This window comes from Lycorma delicatula, chromosome 10 (genome assembly GCF_047948215.1).
Source record: "Lycorma delicatula isolate Av1 chromosome 10, ASM4794821v1, whole genome shotgun sequence".
NCBI lineage: Eukaryota > Metazoa > Arthropoda > Insecta > Hemiptera > Fulgoridae > Lycorma > Lycorma delicatula.
In genome coordinates, this window is record NC_134464.1 from 24,513,910 (window position 1) to 24,537,208 (window position 23,299).

Sequence of the window (23,299 nt, forward strand, 5' to 3'; positions counted from 1 at the left end):
TATTTAGGCTAACTAGATATACAGCTGTCAAAAAGAAGAAAACTGGACAGTAAAAAAGTATATCATAAGAAATATATATATATAGTAAATAACATACGGTATTGAACAGGCTCCCTGTGATTTTTTAATTTTCCCTAAAACCTTAAAATTTTGCTTAAATGAAAGACAGAGAAGAGGTCAGAAGAAATGTGATAAAAGAATTTATGGTGTTCAATAAATTTACTTTGAAAAATGCTTTCAACAATGGAAACATTTCTGAGGTAGTGTGTTGTATCAAAGGAGCCTACTTTGAAAGGAGCCTACTTTGCTTTATGGTCAAGTATTAATTGTTTTTTTGAGCCAAGGTTGGATACTTTTTAATCACATTTCATATGTAAAAGACTGGATGATTAGAAATTAAATTTTTCTAAAATAAATATATTATTTATTACATTTAGACAATAATTTGGGTATATAATGTATAGGGTATGGCAGTAGAATGTGACTTTTTTCATAGTGATTTCTTGAGGAAATTCGGTATAATAGAAATAAAACAATTTTATCTAAAATAAAATGGTTCTATGCAATTTATTAAATTTCACTTTGTTTTATAAACTACAAAGATTTGTTTTTTAAAGTGATCTCCTGACTTTGAATACAGTCATTTAGTTGATTTCTGAAAACTATAAAAACTGCTTCTTAACAACTCTTCAGTTTGCTTGCTTCATATAGCTTTCCTGAAACTTAAAAAAATATATAAATAATAGACAGTCACATGTTATAAATAAATGCTGTGCCCTTATGTAATACTTTATTTCTTGAAAAGTGTAAATACTGTATAACTAAAAAATTTTAAAAATTAAACTTTCGAAATAAATATTTTAAAATTAAAAATTATGGTTGAATTATTATGATAACGTTTAAAAATATTTCTTTTTCTTCAATATGTATTTTTTACTGCATAAAAGAAAAGTTGTTTAGTATGTTTGAATGTAATTTTTTTTATTACTGCTTTATTGAATGTTCTTAAATAAGAAATAATTATAGTTATGAATCTATAAAAAAAATCTGACTCGTTTTGCTTAAACTGCTCCAGCAGGGCCTTGGAAATGTTTATTCAAATGCGTTTTTGGTCCAATGTGAGCAAATGCGGCATTGGGTGCCGCATTTGCACCCAATGTGCAGATAGCTTATGCATATCCAATTCTTTAGTTAATATATGACAAAAACATTCTTTCGATATGCCCATAGCCTCTGCTATCTCTCCAATCTTAATTCGTTGGTCATCCAGTACCACATGTTGAACTTTTTTGATGATGGTGGTTGCAGGTTGTGGTTGTCCTGAATGCTCATCATCAACCAAACTGGTACAACCATGTTTAAATTCAGCTGCCCATTTTTTCATGATGGCAAATGATTGAACAGAGTCCCCATAAACAGCGTCTAACTCTGTTTTAATTTGCATAGGCGTATTGCCTTTCAAATTTAAATCATTTAATCACGGCATGATATTTGATTTTTTCCATTTTCACAAAAACACTCACAATGACTTACTCAAACAATTATCAAAATTCAACTGAGTGACCAAAATTGCTGAAATTTTAGTTAGTACCTTTCAACGCATGCGTGAATACATTCCCTAACTTTTGTTAACGAGTGCTGCCATCTTCATGTTAAGGCCCAAAACTTTTCAGACAATCCTCGTAACTTCTGGTCAAATGGTCCAGAAAGAGCGATGACTTCATAATATGCAAAAATAATGCTTTCATTTATTGAACACTCACTAAACACATTAAAATTAACAGTAAAATTTATGTGGCAGAAAAGGACAACTGTGCTTATCAAACAAATGTTGGTATTGACTTGTTATGAATACATCTTTGTAACTTTATTTTCACTCATCCAGATATAATTTTAAAATTCTACATCAAATCGATTACATTTTACAATTGATAACAGGAAGTATAAGTTGAATTGATTTCTGCATTTGTTAATAGTTTCATTCTAAAAATTCTGAAACTGCATACTTTACTATTAAATCAACGATTATTTCATTAAAACAAATAAAAATTTAACTCCTAAGAGGGAAGATTTCTTGGTCTGAATCGTGGTTAGGCTAGGCATTTTCACAAGCTAAAAATTATTAGTTAAAAGGGGCAGTAATAGAGTATTAACCTACAATTACTAAAAGGAAATAAATAGTTTTTTAAAAATAATAAAAAATGCTGAATTGATCAAATATTTTAAATTTTCATCAAAATTAAAAAATTTGTAAAACATATGTGAAAACCCTAAATGAACTGTATGGCAAAAACAAATTGAACTTTTCCATTATTTTTGTGTTAAATGCCTTTTTAATGGATAATTTAAATTTTACTTGTAAATCCAGAGTTAATTTTAATGAAAATTTCTGTACTGATAACTAATATAAAAATCCTTTAGATGAAGACTATACCAAGATTGAAAACCATATAAATAAATTAGAATCATGTTGTCAGGTTTTTGTTTAAAATACATCTGTTGAATAAAATAATAAAAGTCAGTTACATAAATATTATTCCAAACAAAATTATCAATATAGTAAATAACCTATACACAATAATAATTAAAAAATTAAATAGATATTATAAATTCAGTTTAACCTAACACACAAACATTAATCACATGATTGTAATTTAGATTATTCATACATTCAGCTGTTGATTTTTATGAGTTATGTTCAAGTTGGTATGTGAAATTTACTTAAAAGCTATTTGAAGCTTAAGCTGTTTAATAATCAGTTATATCTGTTTAACTGATTAGTGTAATTCATTCACTTTATTTATAGCTGCAATAGTGCTACGTTATATGTATTTATTTATTTATTTTAGAGCAATTGGTAGATATTGTTGAGCAGAGATCAGAACTGAAGGCTGCATGTCTGAAACAAACTGCAAACCTCGGTTTTGATATTATTATCGATCAAAGAACTACAATTCCTTCACAAGTGAGTAGATTTTTTTTTATTAAACAGTTACTGCATAACTTATTTATTAATTAATTTTCTTATTGTAAAAAAAGTACTTAAAAAGAAGTTGAGTTTTTTAATAGAACTGCTTTAGTATACTATTATTAAATTAATTGTTATTTAATATACTATTGCATTTAGTTTTGTTGATTGGCTACAGAGTTTTGTACAGAATTATAACTTTTTGTAATACATGAAATTGAATTTAAGTGTACAGTTGTATTTATTTTAATTTTATTTTTTAAACAAATATCTTTTTTTTTAGATGTGTATGTATGTATTTTATTCTAGTTCTCTCTTATAAGAACTTATTTTCGTTTATTAACTATAGAATTGTTAGAAGATGAAGATTGTTAGTTTTTCTTTATGATAAAATATACATAAATGGTTTCATGAAATTAATGTTTTATGATTCTCTGAAAAATCACAGCAGATTTTAACAAGAAAGCAAAAGAGATTGAAGGATAAAACTTAGGAAAAACTAAGGTTTTGTGCAAGCCTCTGTGGTGCAAGTGGTAGCATCTTGGCCTTTCATCTGGGGGTCCCAGGTTCAAATCCTGGTCAGGCATGGGATTTTCACACGCTACAAAAATTGTCATTCATCTCATCCTCTGAAGCAATACCTAATGGTGATCCCGGAGGTTAAAAAACAAAAGGTTTTGCAAAAAAGCAATAAAAAAGGTTTTTTATGGGGTTCTACTTGATCTTAAGTACCTTCAAAAGAATAAACAAACTCTACTACTAAAAACCCAAGTGATATGTAACTCAACCCGTGACTATAAAATTTCTACATTTGTACCTTATTGATTAGAGTGCATAAATTTAATGTAGTTATTATTCAGAGGATAGTTATTAAAATAGAAAGCCAAAAATTTCTGTAATGATTTCTTTGGTTTAAAAAGAGGTTTGACTTAAAATAATCTAAAATTTAACCACTAGCTCATTTACTCATTCACTTGCTTATTGGGCACAGTATCTCCTGACCCTATGAAAATTGTAATTCATGGTGGGGTTCCATGTATGTCCTGATTATTGTAACTTACAATCTCAGTTAAATGGCTTTATTTTTTTTTTTGTGTAGGAAGTTTTTGTAATGGTAGTCAACAATTTACACATTAGGCTTAGGTTAGTAGCGTAAATTCAAGAGAGCTGTTTGCCTTATGACCAGCTATGCGTGGCCTTCTTACTGCATTCCCCTGGCAGTTATGGAAACTGTAAAATATGTTATTGTTGATTGTATCTATCATGTTCACTTCTTTTGTTTGAAAATATTTTTTATGCAGTTTTTACCCTTTTTTTGTCATTTTTTATGGTGGTATATCAAAGTTTCATTTCAAAGATTTTAAAACTAATTATTTTTATACATTGAATTGATAAAGAATAAATCTGCTCACTAGTTTTTATACTACATATATTTATAGCATAGAAAGGCATAATATTATATTACCTAAAATAAACTTAAATGTAATGTTCAGTTGCTCATAATGAAACAAATATTGCATAAAAATACATTTTATTTGTTACAAAAACTTACATTTATTTTTCCATGTAATTACCATTTTCAGCTGCACATCTCTCCCAGTGGTGAACCAATTTTTTCATGAAAACTGTCAGTCTTTTATTGATCCATGACCTCACTGCATCCTGCAGTGAGGTCTTAATATCAATCTTTAATTGTGAAGAGAAGTGAAAAACTGGTGAATATAGGGGAATTGATTCAAATTTCAACTTCACAAAAGCCTTTCCATATGTTATGTGTCTGGCTAAGCATTCTCATGTTGTAGAATAGTTGGCTTTGTAGACAGACATAATACATATATCTTTTAAGATGTTTTAACACTGCATTTATCATATAGAGTTTACATCGACTCAGCTTCCAGGTAGTCACATACATCTGTTTGAAATCCTAGAACAAAAGTGAATTCTTTTTTCAGATGGTTTTTATGAATTTTTTAATTTTAGCAAACCATAGTACTGGTATTCCATTTTCTGCTGTTTTTCTTGTCGGTCATAATTGTACATCCAAGTTTTGTCTCCCATCACAGTATTGTAAAAGAAGTTATCTCCCTAATCACGATGATTGGTTCAAACATTCCTTTTATTGTTTGTTCTTTTCTGTGAGTTTGCATGGCACCCATTGGGAACAAATTTTATGGTAGTCAGTTGTGCAGTAATATGTATCCTGTTAGTTGTTACAGTATGCCTAATCTGGTAACAGTGCATTGTTGTATGATGCAACAGTAATTTTGAATCAATTCATCACTTTGTGACTACTATGAGAGTAATCATCCTCAGTATTCACTTTATCAGCATCAGATGCACAAAGTATTATTGCTCACCTACTCACAGAACTTTGATTAATAGTTTCATTAGTATAAATGGCTTTTAGACAAAGATGAATATCACTAGCGTTTACTTTTTCTGCAGTTAAAAATTGAATCACTGCATGTTATTTTAGATGTGTGTACACAGTAACTGTATTGACTCCAACAATGGCGATTGACAGAAAATGAATCGCATGGGACAACAAGTTTTAGAAAATTAGTAATAGGGAAATGAAACTTCAAGATGGCAGCACCTTTTCACTTTGTGTGACTTTTTTTCACTCATATGTTCCAGTATGCATTACATTTCAGCTACCTCCTTTACAAACTTTGTAAACGCAAAGAGTTTGTTCACAACCCTTTTTCAGTTTTGTCAAAATTGATTGGAACTAGTGCTCATTCAGATGATAGAAAATTCAATGTTGATGAATTAATTTAATAGAAAAATTTCATTTTATAAAAGTATGTAAATATCTTTGATATTAAACGTTATGAGATACAAATGGTTCTAATCAAATTTCTTTGAGAGTAACTGTGTTCAATATACATTCAATTCATGTGGTAAACAAGAGAAAATATCACTTATAAATAAGGCTGAATACCATCTGCATTTTAGTGGGCTTGGCTTCGCTTTCACTTTCTGTAGTATTATTTTATGTTTTTTTTTCTTTTTAAACACCCCCAAGGCAACCGGTCCTTGTCGATAAGCAAAACACAGTCACCTTGGAGTGTTGTGGCAGCAGTCTCTGTCCGCCCTAGCTAGCCACCTTCTGGGGCTTTCCCACAGGATCTTCCGAACTTCACTAGGACACACAGACATTCCTCTTCTGGATAGCTGCTATGCCCTTCCGCTAAGGAACTACCCATCCTGTTCCTAATCTAACAGTTCCAGAAGTACGTTTTGCACATCCTTCACTTCGTGACCCACTCATAGGTTGAGGTTCTTTATGACATCACTGGGAAGTCCCGACCCCTCCACTCTTGATTGTGGGCGGCCCGAACACCCTAGGCAAAAAGACTACCTCCCTAACCCTGCACGTCATCATGCTTCGACCCTATTTTTTTTAAAATTATAACGTTCCGTCACACATACATGAGTGCACCTCATCCTACTTCTTCTGTAAAACAAAGTAATAAAAAAAATATATATAAATAAATAAATAAAAATCCCCTTGATCGCGGCGTTGTCAAGCATCGCATGGCCATTACTTCCTCAAAGCAAGCATTCCTCATCAAGTCCTGTTCCTAGCCTCGTAGAGCCACCTCCCCGAGACTGCCTTCCTCTTCCTTTGTACCCAGAATTCTGCCGACCATTTTCTCCACAGCATTCCATTTCCTCCTGCCTAGGAACATGTATCCCACGATGTTATCTGGGGTGAACCATGCCAGTCTCATCTACACCCTGACGTGATCCCACCGAGCACATCCCAACCCCGTAGTCGAAGACACCCGCCTAGTAACGTTCCAGTCACCCCCCCTGTTCCTTGTCCCGTTGTGCTTTAACGGGAGATGTCTATTGCCCTCTGACTTTTTAAATCTCATAGTAATAAGCCTGGCCTCGTTGGGATGTCATTGATGTAAATGCCTCGGTAGACATTTGCATTGGTGATTTAATAACTCATCTTATTGCCTTTGCTGAGGGCCTCGTCCAGACATTTTGAATGTCCTACATCGTTTCCCTCTGAACTAGCTAACCAAGCTCGCAGAAACGCGAACCCTGCGCCTAGTTCTACTTACTATGAGCCAATTCTGTGAATGTCTCGTAGTTTGAGGCAAAATAACATAACATTCCACCAAACATGTTGATCGCAACAACAAAATTTAGTCCTAGTTCCCTTAGTAAACTCAACTTAACTTTAATAAACCCCAGACTTTCCCACTGAGCACAGTTAAAAAACATGTGCTCTGGTGTGTTTACTTGCTTATAATATGCACACGCCAGGGAGGCTCTTCTTCTGAACCAATGTAGGTAAGCCATGAAGTTCCCATGGCCAGAGAGGAACTGGGTGAGATAGTAACTCACCTCCCCATGCCCTCTCCGAATCTACGGCCCAATCCATGGGATTAGTCTCTTCGTCCAGGGGCTCTTAGTGGTGGCATTCCACCTGGTCTGCCACTCCTCCAACAGAATTCCCCACGTCTCAGCCTTCGTCATCCCATCGTACCTTCTGGTTAGCTGTGTTGCCCTCAGACGAATCGGTGGGGGACCCTGGCGATGACCTCTACCACATCGCCTGAAATCGTACGATACACAGAGGCCACCTTGATCTCTGCCCTTCTCTGGAGTGAGGAGAGGAGCCTCTCATTCCTCACCCTCACCAGTGCCCCCGCCCATACCGGCAACACATATAGCAGATCCCCGAGAGGATGAGCCATCTCTTTCCGGACCGGGGACTCTGCATTCCATGACAGGCATACTTTCCGTAGTATGCCTGTCATGGAATGCTTATTATCTTGAAAAAGGTTATAGAATCTAACATATTTATACTTTTTAAAATGGAAAATGTAAAAGATTAAATTGTAAACAAATGGATATTCAAGAATATAATTTTAGTTGGCACTGTGGCACTAGTGTCTCATTATTGATGTGTGGCTTATTTAACTGTGTGCCTAAAACATTTGCTATTGTAAAACCAAAGTCCAATTCTGTTTTAGTCCAGTGTTTGACGGTAAAAATAAAGTATTACCTCAGAATTCTTTCAGAGTACATCGATTTTCATGAAAATTTGTAATTAAGCTTATCTAACCATCTGCTTCAAAAATTATGTGTTCTTGATGTGTTTTTTTTTGTTTTTTGGAGGTGGAAACTACCCCTTGTTAAACAAAAATTCAAAAACCATAGATTTAAACGTTTCATAGATTGAAATTATGTTTAAATATGTAGGAATAAACATTCTTTTATATTGTGGAATATAATTTCCGATGTTGTACTATGTTTAATCCCTTATGATGAAATTTAAAAAAAATTAGTTTTCAACAAGTTAGTTCAACAAGTTCAAAAAATTAGTTTTCAAATTAGTTTGAAATGTTTTATTATGGTGCATTTATAATGAATTAAAATCTCTTTACTGTTTATAATATAATTTATGATTTATTGCAACTTTTCAATCATTGTGAAAATTATAGATGTAAGTCTTTTGTAGCTCAAAATCATTTAAATGTGTAGAATAAACGTTCCGTATTCTGAAACATAATTTATGATGTTACAACATTGTAACCTTTAGAATCTACCCTAATGACGAAAAAAAAAATTAGTTTTCAACAGCTTAAAATGTTTTAATAGTGTATTTATAATGAATTATAAACTTTTTACAGTTGTTAATGTAATTTGTAATTCATTGCACCGACCCAAACCTTACAATCCAGTCTTTTGATTAAAATTAACAGTCATGTTTACTTAAAATTAAAAACTAAAATTATAAAATGAGTAAAGGAGAGAAATAAAAATTTTATGTTCATTATAATAGCACGTTTTATTACTGTAACTCTATGGATCATCACAAGAACTGTCATCACTGTTGACTTCCTCCTCTTGGTCAATAATTGTAGGAAAATTTTGACTATTGTCACTGGAGCATGTTCCACATGTATGGTTACAAAAAAGTCCAACTTTTCTACAGCCACAAGTAGCACTGTATCCTTTTTTGCAATTGCAAAATATCATTTGGAGCAGTTCTTCCGGTGCAGGCGTTTTAATTGGTAGTAAAGAGCCTTCATTATTCATCCATTCCCAGTCAGTTGGACAAATGTTTTTGTTTCCAAGTCACACCTGGGTTTGGAAATAGACTATCTTAAAGTGCTCATTCAGAGCATCGATTATAGGAACCAAGGAAGATAATTTAACAGCACTGTTTTTAGTGGTAGCTTTAATGAAGGACTCATAGCACATCTGCTCGCTGCTCGAGAAATGCTGAGAAGTCTTCGACACGGCTCAATTTATTTAACTGTACCTCTAGCAGTTTTGTACAATAATATTGTGCAGTATCTCCCAGCTTCTAAAAATGCAATTGGTTTTTCAACAACTTCCTTCATTTTTAAGTTATCCAATTGTTCAATAAAACATTCAATAAAACATTTTGCAGGGAATTTCAAGGGTTACAAGTCATATAAAGTTCAAATTCCTTGAGCCCTTAGTTTATGAAATTTTTGAGTTTAAAGGGCTTGGGGAAGGTGGTCTTCACACTCAAATGCAAACTTCTAACGGTAATATCTCAGTCAATTTTTATTTCACAGAAATATAGAAAAACCAGAATTTTCAGTAAAAAATTTGGTAATAATTAGCAAAGAAGCTTTGAATAACAGCATTACATTTTAAGTCATGTTGGTTGATCCAGTTTTAGGCTAAATTTTTTTTTATATCATGTCATTCATGAGTTGACAGTTTAAGGAAACCAGTTTAGTTGAGATTTTGCAGCAGTAACCAATAACTGAATATAGATAAAAAATTTAAAATGGTTTTAAGTAAAACTGCTGAAAAATTGTATATAACTGACAAGTAAATGTTTGTTATCATGGTCTACTTAGTGGGATTCTTGTGGCTGAAAGTTAAATAATTATTGCCATGTTTAAATTCTGCGAAAAGAAAGTGATAATTCTGTGACTCATTGATTCTGTGGATATTTGTAAGTTGAATGATATAATTTTTCATTTATTAAAAAAAGCTTGCTGAGTTGAAACAGTTAATTCATACTTTCTTTTACAATAAAAATGGTTAGAACTTATTGCTTTGAACTATCTCTCTTAATTTTTTTTTTTTATTGCTGTGAGTTATTTTCACTAGTAATAATTATTTTGTCTACACAGCAAATTTTTGTTGTGAAGAGAGAGAGAAGATGTCACTTATAGAACTGAATGTCATTGGGTTGAGTATGCTGATATGCAATTGTATATTTGGCTCAGTGATGGCACATGAAACCACTCCACTCCTCATTTTTCCTAATAAGCATAGCAATGGGAGTACAAGTGTTCTTTTTGCACTCCCAAAAATGTCATTTTGGGGTGTGAATTAGACTTATTACGGTTTAATTTTTGAGAAATGAATATTAGTTTCTAACCTCGGATTATTTTCTCAAATAACTACTTAGGTGTCAAACAAATTCTCTAAACTTTATTCAGATAACAATTTGTTATGACTACAAGCAAACATCTGATATATTTATATCTATAGAATATAATTTAAATTTCTTGCATATGTCACATCCTGCTGCTATAATCAGATTTATTACTTGTACCTGTGAAGTAAGATTTAAAACTGTTAAAATTTAAATTTATAATGACATATTGTAATTGAAAATGTTACATTTATATAAAATAAAAAGTAAAATTTACATTTTTTCGCTTTACCTTATAGCTTATGTTAATTATTTAACAATGGATTTTGAAATTATAATTCTGTCATAAAGTTGAATTATAAAATACATGATTTTACAATTGTTATTTGTTATGTATACTATGACCATTGATTTGTTTTCATGTGGTGCACGTTATATTATTGAGTCGACTTCTAACACTGGTTTCAGTCAGTGTACGTTAAACATCTTATGTTTATTTATTTTAATTGTTTTAGTACTCTGAAGTAAGATATTTTACATTCACTTAAAAAAATATTATATTAAAAGTTTTAAAATATTTAAGCGTATATTATATTTATTATTGTAATAATGATTTATAAGAATAATTTCTGAAATTTATTTTCATTACTTTAGTTCATTTTGCTGTATATTTTTTTATACTTTATAATTAAAATATACTGCACTGTGTATTATAATATAATTTTTCAGATTCTCAAAATGGCTAGGATTTAGATAAATGGAGTACTTATATTTTAACAGACTTATGGACCTACAAGCTGATGTATTTTGTTATTAATTTTTATTAGTTTGGTATTACACTGAATTCAATCATTTTTATTTTTTGTGTTTTGTAGATGAAAAATATATTAACAGATGATATTAATATGACTGGTGGTAAGGTAGATGATGATACTTCTAATATGTTGACTAATCATGAAATAATCTCTTGCCTGGCTGTTGGTGGACATTGGATTACTACCAATCCTAATATGCAGGTATGTTTAATTATAATTCAGTATAATGTTATTGTGTAAAGTATATAAAGAAAAAGTTAAAAACTATTCTGCAAACCAACAGCTGTAGCCCTGAAGGGATGCAGATATGCGATAGCCACATTGTCACATAATTCTCGGAATACAGAGTGCTGTAGGGCAATTCATGTTAAGCTATTTCATAAATCGGTTACAAATTTTAAACAGTGGCTCTTGGATTCAAAAGTAGGTGCTTTGTGCCACCTTTTCTGAATCCGTTATCTTTTTTTAAGATGGACCTTCATAGAATTTACATTTGCTTTTATTTCCTAAGTGAACAATTTTTAATTCTGGTTTTTCAGTTTCCTAAAAAATAATTTCAAATGGAAGTTCCATGTTAGACAAGAACAAGTAAAAAAAACAGATTTTTGTGTAAAATTCTTTAATTTTCAATTATTACAGTCCACATTATCAATCGTCTGTATTGTTTTTATACTGAATATCTTCTTTAAAAAATGTTTTCTTCTGGAATATAATGAACTAGTTTAAGAGTAGTTTTTATTTATTTAAACCTAAGTTTACATGCAGGCATGTTAGTTTGCATATACTAAAGAAATACCTCAGAAAAAACTAATAATAAAATATTTAAAAATAAAAAAATAATTCTATTATCACAATTTTTAATCAGTTGTTTAAATGGAAGAAAAAATATATATTACTATATAATAATGTAATATAATATTATATATATATATATACAATTTTTTTATTAGATCAACCAGATTATAGAATAAATAAAGTAGGATGATTTACCTTATTCCACTACATATGCAGGAGTGCTTTCACGATTTACTTGCATCATCAGCTGCATTATATTATTCATCTCAAATTACATTACAAATTAAAATATAATAACATATCATGTATTTATTTATTTTATTTAAATTTTAAAATCTTTATCTTTTTATTTTAAACTTTTATTCAGTTAAATTAAAACAATATTTAATATATTTTAATTATTATAGTAAAGTAAGTTCAGTTAATAAACAACATGCATAATTGCTTTACTTAAAATTATTTTTATTTTATTTTATTTTAATTTTAATTAATTTTTCATATTTTTAAATATTGTTTTAATTTAACTGAATAAAATTATTAAAGGTTTTAAATTTTAAATAAAATAAATAAATGCATGATTTGCTATTATATTTTATGAAGTTTGTAATGTAATTTGAGATGAATATATAGTGCAGCTGATGATGCAAGTAAATCGAAAAAGTGCTCCTACATATATGGTGGAATAAGGTAAGTCATCCTACTTTATTTATTCTGTACTTTGGTTGATCTAATAAAATAAATATATTTATATATAGTACAGAGGAGTATAATTTGTAAAAGAATTGATTTAAAAAAATATATATATTGCTCAGGATGAACATAAAGAAAAACTATGTAGAATAAAACAATTAATTAGCACAAAGGTTTTTATTATAATTTCCTGAGACATGTTTTTTCTTGTATTTTAATAAAAGAGATAGATGAAGTGGTAGGTGATAAACTGGTGGACCCTTACCAGGAATGAACGCAAGAGCATTGTATTTTTAGAAATCAGTGTACTGACTGCCTTCCAGAGCCATTATTATCCATGTTATGTTAGGATATTTTTACAAACTCGTATGATTCACTTTTAATAATTATGATTTATGATTATCTGCAGTAATAAAAGAATAATAACATTGATATAGATAATCAACCAAAAATCATAATTATTAAAAGTAAATCATAAAAGTTTGTTAACAAATTGCAGTTTTTATCTTTTTTATAATATGTTTTTTTTTTTTAATTTCATTTTTCCTGTTCATTTATAGCTTGATCCGCCTCATTCACAACAGTTATCACTACGTTGTGGTACATTGGGTTTTTTGATGGACCAAGCTTGGCTGATATCTGGTAGTTTTCAAGGAAAATATCAGCACATATTAATGGACCTTGTTGAAAAAATATCTACTTATATTTTGAGGTAATTATAAAAAAATATATACTTCTTTAATTTTATGATTTACTTTAGGATGCTGATATTTATTGTTATTTACTTAGTCTGTCACATATATTTGTGGAATATATTTTGTGCTACAGACCTTATCTTTTATAGCTTTGTCTGACTTAAGTTGTTTTATATAGTATGTGCAATAAAATATTTGTAAAGTTTCTAAATTTTAACTATCATTGTTTATTATTTTTAAATAAGCTGTGATGTAACTTATTTTTCACCATCAGAGGTCTTACTGTTAGGGTGATTTAAGCTTTTTCTTAACTTAATTTATATACATGATGTATCATGAAGTTCTCCTGGAACTTTCATAATGTATTTTACTCATGAACATAATGGGAAAAGTTCACAAAAACATATGTCCTGAACTGTTTCATTTGTGAGTTATAACTTGTGAAAGACTTTGCTCAGATTTAAGTTACCCTGGTGAAATGAAATCATACTGAAATTTTTAGAACATTAATTAAGGGTCAGAATTAGTAATTTCTGATGGTTTCTGACCTGAAAAATCAAATAAAGTAGGTCCCAGAGCTGTATCTGCATCTTGGGATCTGGAATTCTGAGATTTGGAAAACATATTTCATATTCTACTGCAGCAGTTTAGCATTACCATTACACACATACAAAATAAATACCATATCAGCATATTCCTCTGTTATAAATAAGTATGGCATTACTTCAAAAGCAAACTAATCACGTTCAACCAGCCAACCTTAATGTCAGAGATGTGGTTCTAATAAAGGAAGACCACATGCCACCCCTGTGTTGGAAGATGGGTATCATGGAAGAAACGCATGCAGGATCTGATAATCTTGTACGAGTGGTGACATTACGGAACAAACAAGGCACTCTTAAATGACCAATTGCCATTATCTAAAAATCTAATCATCTTGAACAAATCACAACCAAAACTAACAAGTGTTTATTATTTTGATATCTAACATGTTTGTCATTATCAATGACACATACTATCATATAGTTTACCTTTAATTATTTTATTGTACTGTCTTAACCTTATTATTTTAATTTATTTCTTTGTTATGTTTCAAAGTAAATATTAATATCATTGTAGCATAACAAAAAAAATATATATATATATATTTTTTGGTGGCTGGCATGTTGAAAATAGTACCACTGTCTTATTAGTGGTGGGAGGCATTCAGAGGAGCAAGTAGTTAGTCGCATATTAACTGTGATCCTGGTTGCCGGTTCTGCTTGGTGCAGTTAATAAGATATTTGTTATTAATCATTGTCAATACATCATACTTTTTTGTAACAGTGTGTTTATTTTCTTTATCAACTCATAATTACAAATCTGGCGGGATTGAAACAGTACCTAGAAACAGTACCAGAAATTATACATAATTAACAATACAGACCACTTTTTATTGCAATCTTATATCGTGTTATTTAACATTCTGTATATTGATTTTTATTTCAATTTTATTTGTAAAGTTGACTTAAGATGTTCATTGTCACACTTTAAGTGTGCTGTTGTAGCTGATTAGAAATAATTCATTACACACTATATTCACGACAAAGCTTTCAGATATACATTTAATAGGTGAACCATGAATTGAAATATAGTACGGAAAACTTAATGATTATCTTGATTTACGTGACTAATATAATTATAATAAATAATAAAGATTTCCCAAAATGTACTTTGTTTAAATATTATTCCAATAGTTGTACATTAATTTTTATATTTTATTTTCAGGCCAAATATACATCATACTGTAAATCCAGATGGGCTGCTAGAAGCTTGTCAAGATATTAGTGAATTGAATGTTGGAAAAATTGTGTTCACAACAAATTGAACTATAATATTTACATGTATACCTGTGATCTCATTTTCTTTAAAACAGGTTATTAATATTAAATAACTATTTTATGTTTAAATAAAAAATAAATTAAAAAAAAGGATGATCTTGACTATGAGGAAAACATTTGTGAAATCACTTATTCATTCACAGTGATAAAGCTTTTGGGTTGGGTTCTGATCAAAATGGTAAATTAACCCAATAGATACAGTTCTTACAGAGAATGTCCTTTTCCTTACCTTCAACTCTTTTCCTCAAATAGGTACTATGAGAATTGTATCAATCAGTCATTGTCTTGGCAGCAGCTGCTTCTTTATTAGAACTCAGTCAGTTGTTGGTTGCCTAGCAGGAATGTCTGAGAGTGCGTGCTATTTTCTATCCAGATCTGCAGAAAAAACAAACTAATGACTGAGGTGCCAACTATGTGAAATCAGGTCTTTTATTCCAAAAATCTAAGATCATTCTTAATTTTTCATCATTGTATTGGTGGTAATCAAATAAAAAAATACAATTAAATTATAATAAAAATATGTTGAATACATAAATATCTGTTCTTGTTTGTTAAAACATGTAATGAACAAAATTAAGATGTTTTGTTGTTCGTAGGCATATATTCAACACAAAAATATGCAGAAATAAATAAACCCATGTACTAATGTAATGTCAATTCATTTTGATGTTATCAGGTTTTATGTTATGAGGTAGTAGAGTACTAATATATTATATAGTTTGTATATTTTCATATCATATGTTTTAATAAAATTTTACTGTATTATTATATATCATCTTAGAAAATTATGCATATTTAGTTCATTTATACTCTGCTGTGATAATGTTTAATTTAAATTAATCTATTTGTTTATTAAGGCTATGCATAATTTTATATTGATTGAATTTTAATTAACTACCAATATTCTTTCTAAATTATAAAATTGCTCAAATTGATATTGCTGCTAGATTACCACTAGCTTATTCTCATACAGTATGTGTTAGATATGTTTAAAAAAGATTTTACATAAAAAACATGTTTAATTTATGTTATCAATTTTATGGTAAGTAAATAGCTACTTTTATAAAATAATTTTGGGTAATTATAGTAAATGTGCTTCATCTATGCCTGCAAATGTGTGGTAAATATCTGTTTTCATTGGCTGTAGTACAACCCAGCAAAATTTGAATGCTTTGTTGTAATACTACAACAATTAGATAGATTGATTTCTGCTGCATTATGCTGAGTTAACTTCTAATTTTTATGTTTCTTTTTTTTGAGTTTTGAATTATTTATACTGAGTGAAATGTTTTTAAGTGTTAAATTTGATTATTGTTATGACAACAAATATGAAGAGAAAATAATTAATATTAATGTTGAGTGTGTAGTTAATGTTTGTCTTTGAATTTTATATTCATTTACTGCACACTACCTAAGCAGGAAAAATTGTGAAAAACCTTTTAGCTAACTTTTACTCTATTGTGTCTTCAAGCTTTAAAAAAGTTAAATCATTTTTTTTTAACTTTGTAAAAGTTGTGATTCTATTTTTGTTGGTTGCGTTTTTTTCCAGTAAATTTCCCACTATTTCTCTTAGGTATATATATATATATATATATATATACCTGGAATAATGAGGAAGAGCATTGAAAAACAAATAATAAATTAAGTTATTTTGAAATACAGAATGTTTTTTATTAATTTTTTTTTACAAAATTCATAGGATAATCCTGATTTCTTGTAGAATAAATGGACAAGTTATTTGAATTTGAAATACTTTAAACAAACTTAATTAAAAATATTTTAAACTTAAATAGAACCTAATTTTTAAAGGCACACTAAATTTTTTTTTTGTCTTCAGTCATTTGACTGGTTTGATGCAGCTCTCCAAGATTCCCTATCTAGTGCTAGTCGTTTCATTTCAGTATACCCTCTACATCCTACATCCCCAACAATTTGTTTTACATACTCCAAACGTGGCCTGCCTACACAATTTTTCCCTTCTACCTGTCCTTCCAATATTAAAGCGACTATTCCAGGATGCCTTAGTATGTGGCCTATAAGTCTGTCTCTTCTTTTAACTATATTTTTCCAAATGCTTCTTTCTTCATCTATTTGCCGCAATACCTGTTCATTTGTCACTTTATCCACCCATCTGATTTTTAACATTCTCCTATAGCACCACATTTCAAAAGCTTCTAATCTTTTCTTCTCAGATACTCCGATTGTCCAAGTTTCACTGACATATAAAGCGACACTCCAAACATACACTTTCAAAAATCTTTTCCTGACATTTAAATTAATTTTTGATGTAAACAAATTATATTTCTTACTGAAGGCTCGTTTCGCTTGTGCTATTTGGCATTTTATATCGCTCCTGCTTCGTCCATCTTTAGTAATTCTACTTCCCAAATAACAAAATTCTTCTACCTCCATAATCTTTTCTCCTCCTATTTTCACATTCTGTGGTCCATCTTTGTTATTTCTACTACATTTCATTACTTTTGTTTTGTTCTTGTTTATTTTCATGCGATAGTTCTTGGATAGGACTTCATCTATGCCGTTCATTGTTTCTTCTAAATCCTTTTTACTCTCGGCTAGAATTACTATATCATCAGCAAATCGTATCACCTTGTACTGCTACTCCGAATCTAAATTGTTCTTTAACATCATTAACTGCTAGTTCCATGTAAAGATTAAAAAGTAACGGAGATAGGGAACATCCTTGTCAGACTCCCTTTCTTATTACGGCTTCTTTCTTATGTTCTTCAATTATTACTGTTGCGTTTTGGTTCCTGTACATGTTATCAATTGCTCTTCTATCTCTGTATTTGAACCCTAATTTTTTTAAAATGCTGAACATTTTATTCCAGTCTACGTTATCGAATGCCTTTTCTAGGTCTATAAACGCCAAGTATGTTGGTTTGTTTTTCTCTAATCTTCCTTCTACTATTAATCTGAGGCCTAAAATTGCTTCCCTTGTCCCTATACTTTTCCTGAAACCAAATTGGTCTTCTCCTAACACTTCTTCCACTCCCCTCTCAATTCTTCTGTATAGAATTCCAGATAAGATTTTTGATGCATGACTAGTTAAACTAATTGTTCTGTATTCTTCACATTTATCTGCCCCTGCTTTCTTTGGTATCATGACTATAACACTTTTTTTTAAGTATTGAGGGAAATTCCCCTTTTTCATAAATATTAGACACCAGTTTGTATAATCGATCAATCGCTTCCTCATCTGCACTGCGTAGTAATTCTACCGGTATTCCGTCTATTCCAGGAGCCTTTCTGCCATTTAAATCTTTTAATGCTCTCTTAAATTCAGATCTCAGTATTGTTTCTCCCATTTCATCCTCCTCAACTTCCTCTTCTTCCTCTATAACACCATTTTCTAATTCATATCCTCCGTATAACTCTTCAATATATTCCACCCATCTATCGACTTTACCTTTCGTTTACCTTTATTCCTTCTGACTTTCTGAAGCCACTGGTAATATAACTTGTGGTAAATGCTCAAGGAAAAGCCTGTCTAACAATTTTTGTGCTGCTGTAAACATGAACTGTCCTCAGGATTGTTGATTATCCAAGCTTAAACTCCCTGATTGTAGTTTGCCTTGAAGGGGAAATAGACAGAAAGATCAAGGGTGACTTTTCTGTCCCACTGCATATAGTAAGCAGTGGGACAGAAAAGTCAAAATCACTACCCCTGCTTTAGATGCTAAATCCAAAGTTTCAAATGCAAGGTGGGGCTCATAGTTGTCAATTAACAACACAGGTTTGTCTTTTGTATGTTTTATAGTGTTCCATAAATTTAAAATATAACTCTTTATTTAACCAACCTGAAGGGTTAGCTGCACCAATTGTTCCTGGAGGAGCTCCCTTTAACGTGAAATCTCTGAAATTAACTCTTGGAAATATCATCATTGGGGGGGTATGTGATTCCCAATAACATTACACAATGTACCTGTTTTTTTTGTCATACCATTGCGATTTTATTAATATTTATAATATATTCCACTAATTTAATTTTTTCTTTGCTGGTAAATGCTTTCCTAACATCATACTTTGTTTTTTATGCAAAGTTTTCTTTACCAGATGCTTTGAAAGCATTAAGATTAAGCATTGAGATTTCGTTTGAGAGTAGCAAATTTTACATTAAACATTTTGCAGGCCTCTCTTATTAAAATCTTTTTGTTTGGTTATGCAGTTACAGCTTTTTTTAATTGACTCAGGATCAATGGGAATTCTTTAATTCGCTGATTTATTTCCATGGCATCACATCCTAAAAGAAAAAAAAAAAAAATCATGTACCTATGATCAATGATCTGTGGTACATGACGTTTTGATCCAAGGTACATCTTACAAACAAAATAACCTGTGCTTTCTAGGTTAGATACAATGATGAAATGTAGTATATTATATTACTCACCAACAAGCCATGTTTCAGATGATCTATGATTTAAAACTCTCCCTACAGTCATACAACAGATAGAAAACATTTTGTAAAACTAAAATTTGTTACTTTTCACAGTTAAAAGAAAATTGGTTTTCAACAGGATTGCACTGTACAAAGATGGTCTATATATATATATATATAATATGTATACAAATGTATACATATTTTGTACCAGGTTTATACATATACACTTGGTACAATACATAGTATTAACAAATATATTATAAATTTATTTTTAATTTAATTTATAAAAAGTTATTTACATGGTAAAAATAATATGAATTTAAAAAAATGAATGTACTACAATGGAAACAAACATATACTGGGAATTTTTTAATAATATAACAATGTTTATTCTTGAATTTATTTATGCTGATAAACAGGATTTTCTGTTTTTTACAGTAACTTGCTTAAATTTTTGGTTATTGTAACGGCCAAATATAGTAAATCTATATTTTTATTGCAAGTTATGATTAAGCTGTTGCATTTCTCACCATTTGACCAGAAAGTATTTACCAAATTTTGTTGGATGGGCACAATTAACATAAGGTGTTGTTGAGTGATCTAGTTAAAAATTTGTTGTTTAAAAAATGCTCAATTACTAAAAAATGAATTCAAACAATTTTATTATAATAAATCATTTTTAATTTTCAGATGTTTCTTCTATATATAAGTAGTGCAAAAACTAAACTTTGAAAATTAACAATTTGTAAGCTACACAAGGAAAAAGTATAATGCAGTTCTATAGGTACAGCATAAAAATTTTTATTTGTTTGATTATTGATGGTAAAATTATATTTAAATATAGGAATGTAGATCTTGTAATTCATTCTTGTCATTTGTAAATTCTCCCATCATGAGAATTTTTTATATAAAGTTCTGTTACCACTTGAACAATTTATGTACCATGTTAAGCTTGAGACATATATTATACTGATCAAAATATATTTGTTCATAAGAAGTAAATGTAAAATAGGGTTATCTGAATTAGGAAATTGATAATCTCCTGGTATCAGAGATACATAGTAAATATATAATAACTGTCGTGAACATTAGTAATGCAAAACATTTCATTTACTGCAGAGGTGCCTTGAAGTTCATGTTCTGATTCACCAGATTGATATTTCAATAAAAAAATTTTTTAGTTAAAACTAGTTTAAAATGTACCTTGCAGTAATTTTAAAGTTGCTGTGTTTTTTTTTTCAGGGAATATAAGCACTTGATAATATTTACATAAAAGTAGTCTATATTTTCTCTACAGAGTATAAAAGAATGCTTTTGCACCACTGTATAGCACTCAGTTGTCATTTCTCACAGAATCTAATGATCATTATAGCTCAATTTACATTATTCCTGTTCACTCATTGAACAATTGTGGTAAAAATGTATAGAGATGCATCAGAAGTGTCACAAAACATGAATGAAAAAACGAACAAACTTTTCATTCCTAACTATACAAAAATAATGAATTAATAGTTCAAAACATAATTTCAGTCTGTGAACTCATTGTTATAGTTGTCAATAACCATATTGCTGTGAATATATTTTTTTATTTTCCATGGTTGTTTATTTAACTGAAACTGATAAGTGAACTGATATAGTATTTTAATTTAATTTCTTTCATGTAATTCATTACAGATTCTTAAACTACTTAATGTATATACTTGCATACTTACTGAGTCAGTTAATAAAAAGCATAAATTATAAATATATGATTTAAATAATTTTTTTTTTAATTGCTAGTCATTTATTAAGGTAATGAAAGTGTGTAAATATTGAAAAATGTAATTTTTTGATATAAAGTTCTGTTATTTGTAATATATGCTCCACCTAAATAAAAAAAAAAAACAGTTGAGAAAATTTAAGTTGTTAAAAAGTTGTTTTTGACAAATTGTTTACTTTTAATTGATAGGTAATTAGGTAGTAAGGTATTGAAAACTAGTAGGTACAAAAAAGTGATTATTATTTACATGTCAGGTAAATGTAGCTACATATTATTATTTCTTCACATAGTTCCGCCCATCTATTTTCAGGCAATTACTGTACTCTTGCACAAGCTCATGCATGACTTTGTAGCACCAGTCTGAACCGTAGGAAATGGTAAGAAATCTCCCACTTGAATAGCTCAGCCATTTATCTTTAAGAGTAAGGGTGCAGAAAACACTTTTTTTAGAAGAATTCTGTACCATATGCTTTTTTCAGCGATCCTGTAAGCTTCTTTAGTGACACGCTTCTGACATTATGGACCCAAAATTTCGCAGCTCATCTTTTAGTTCAGCAGCGCCTACCTGATATTTCTGGTATTGATCTCACAGTGTTGTCACCTAATTACTCTTACTGCAAAATTGTGTAATGTGATTTTATGATTAATGATTCTTTGGCAGTGCTGTTTCTTTCCACTTTCAAAAATGTCATGGAAATTGATCTGGAATAGTATTTAATTCCCAAAAATAGTTAATCATTCTCAAGAATAAAAGATCTACATATATCAGGCTTACAAGAATTGAGCATGAAGTGGTTTCTCATTCTTCAATCTTTTATTAGCTATGCTTTATCAAGAAAACTGAACAAAAGGGACACCAGTAACAGTACCAGTTCAGTAAAACTGTATGAAATAGCTGGTGATTATTACACATATTGTTTTTCTATGACAACCAGTCTGTTTAATAACCATTTGGGCTTCAGATTTGCAATATAATACAGTACATAATATAAAGTAATACTAACGGAAGTATTAAAATAGTACTAGCAGAATTAATAAGCCTTGTCTTATAATTCAGTAACAATCAATCTTATATGTCAAAAAAAATTCTTGCTTTAAATTTTTAAACGCTCCCCCATCAGAAATATGACTTGATATACAGTCTAGTTGACAAAAACTTGATAGGCAGGCAAAATAAAAGGTTTAATGAGAAATTATCATAGGTACAATAAAAAAGTATGATACAACACCAGATCCAAATACTTTGTTAGAATACAAACGAAATAAATGGTTATGAGTTGCATGAATGCAAAGTGCCATAACCTGAATGGTCCATTTTTAATTGATGTGCCGGTCTGTAAATGTGCAATAAGCTGGCTTTCTTCATGTTGGAAATAAATATATGTAAGAGATATAATTAGGATGTCCTATAAAAGTTGTCATAGCTAGTTTCAAAGAAATCTTTCTTAACCATTTAACCAACTGGTGAAAGCATGAAGTACAAGAACAATATACTGCCTATTACTCAGTTGTAGGCATTTATTGAAAAACTATATTGGATATTATTTCCTACGATTGTTTTTGTAGACTTGAGGATTGCTAACATTGCAAAAATGTGTTTCCTTCTATTCTTTATATAATCATATAAACTTAGATTTATCTGTAGAGAGTAAAACATTTTTTTTCTTCTATTAATAGATGATAATTCAGTCCGTCATTACAGATATCTTTTTCAACATGTCAAGATGATATGGCTATGCACATTTAATGTTTATCTTTCTACTAATGATGCATTTACAGATGGATAGATCTAAGGTAAACATTTCATGTTCTGATATGTATGTAAATAGTCTCCTTTTCTGTATTCTGTAATAGTCTGTAAGTATTTAGAAGACTTTTTTTAAAGAATATTTCAGCTGTGAAATC

The 23,299-nt window shown here is 29.9% G+C and overlaps 1 protein-coding gene and 1 long non-coding RNA gene across 11 annotated transcripts in view; one reads left to right on the plus strand and one right to left on the minus strand.

The window, feature by feature from the left end:
• Nucleotides 1–23,299, plus strand: part of LOC142331819 (quinone oxidoreductase-like protein 1) — a 45,677-nt gene that overhangs the window by 15,630 nt on the left and 6,748 nt on the right. For 3 of the 10 annotated variants that reach the window (XR_012758099.1, XR_012758100.1, XR_012758098.1), the window contains exons 6-11: nt 2,850–2,965; nt 11,237–11,377; nt 13,222–13,373; nt 15,124–15,271; nt 20,326–20,419; nt 23,072–23,188. Coding sequence is in view for 2 of the 10 variants with exons in the window: in XM_075377956.1 (XP_075234071.1) it covers nt 2,850–2,965; nt 11,237–11,377; nt 13,222–13,373; nt 15,124–15,223 (509 nt within the window). In the remaining 8 variants the exon portion in view is untranslated. Of the gene's footprint in view, nt 1–2,849; nt 2,966–11,236; nt 11,378–13,221; nt 13,374–15,123; nt 16,007–20,325; nt 20,420–20,877; nt 21,448–23,071; nt 23,189–23,299 lie in introns of those variants that run through there. The other 7 variants (XR_012758102.1, XR_012758103.1, XR_012758101.1 and 4 more) reach the window with 5 other exon arrangements.
• LOC142331820 (uncharacterized) lies at nt 561–21,504 on the minus strand. Its single transcript, XR_012758106.1, has 3 exons — nt 21,348–21,504; nt 15,466–15,611; nt 561–722 (listed from the first exon to the last, which is right to left on the minus strand). It is a non-coding gene; the product is annotated as an uncharacterized LOC142331820 (long non-coding RNA).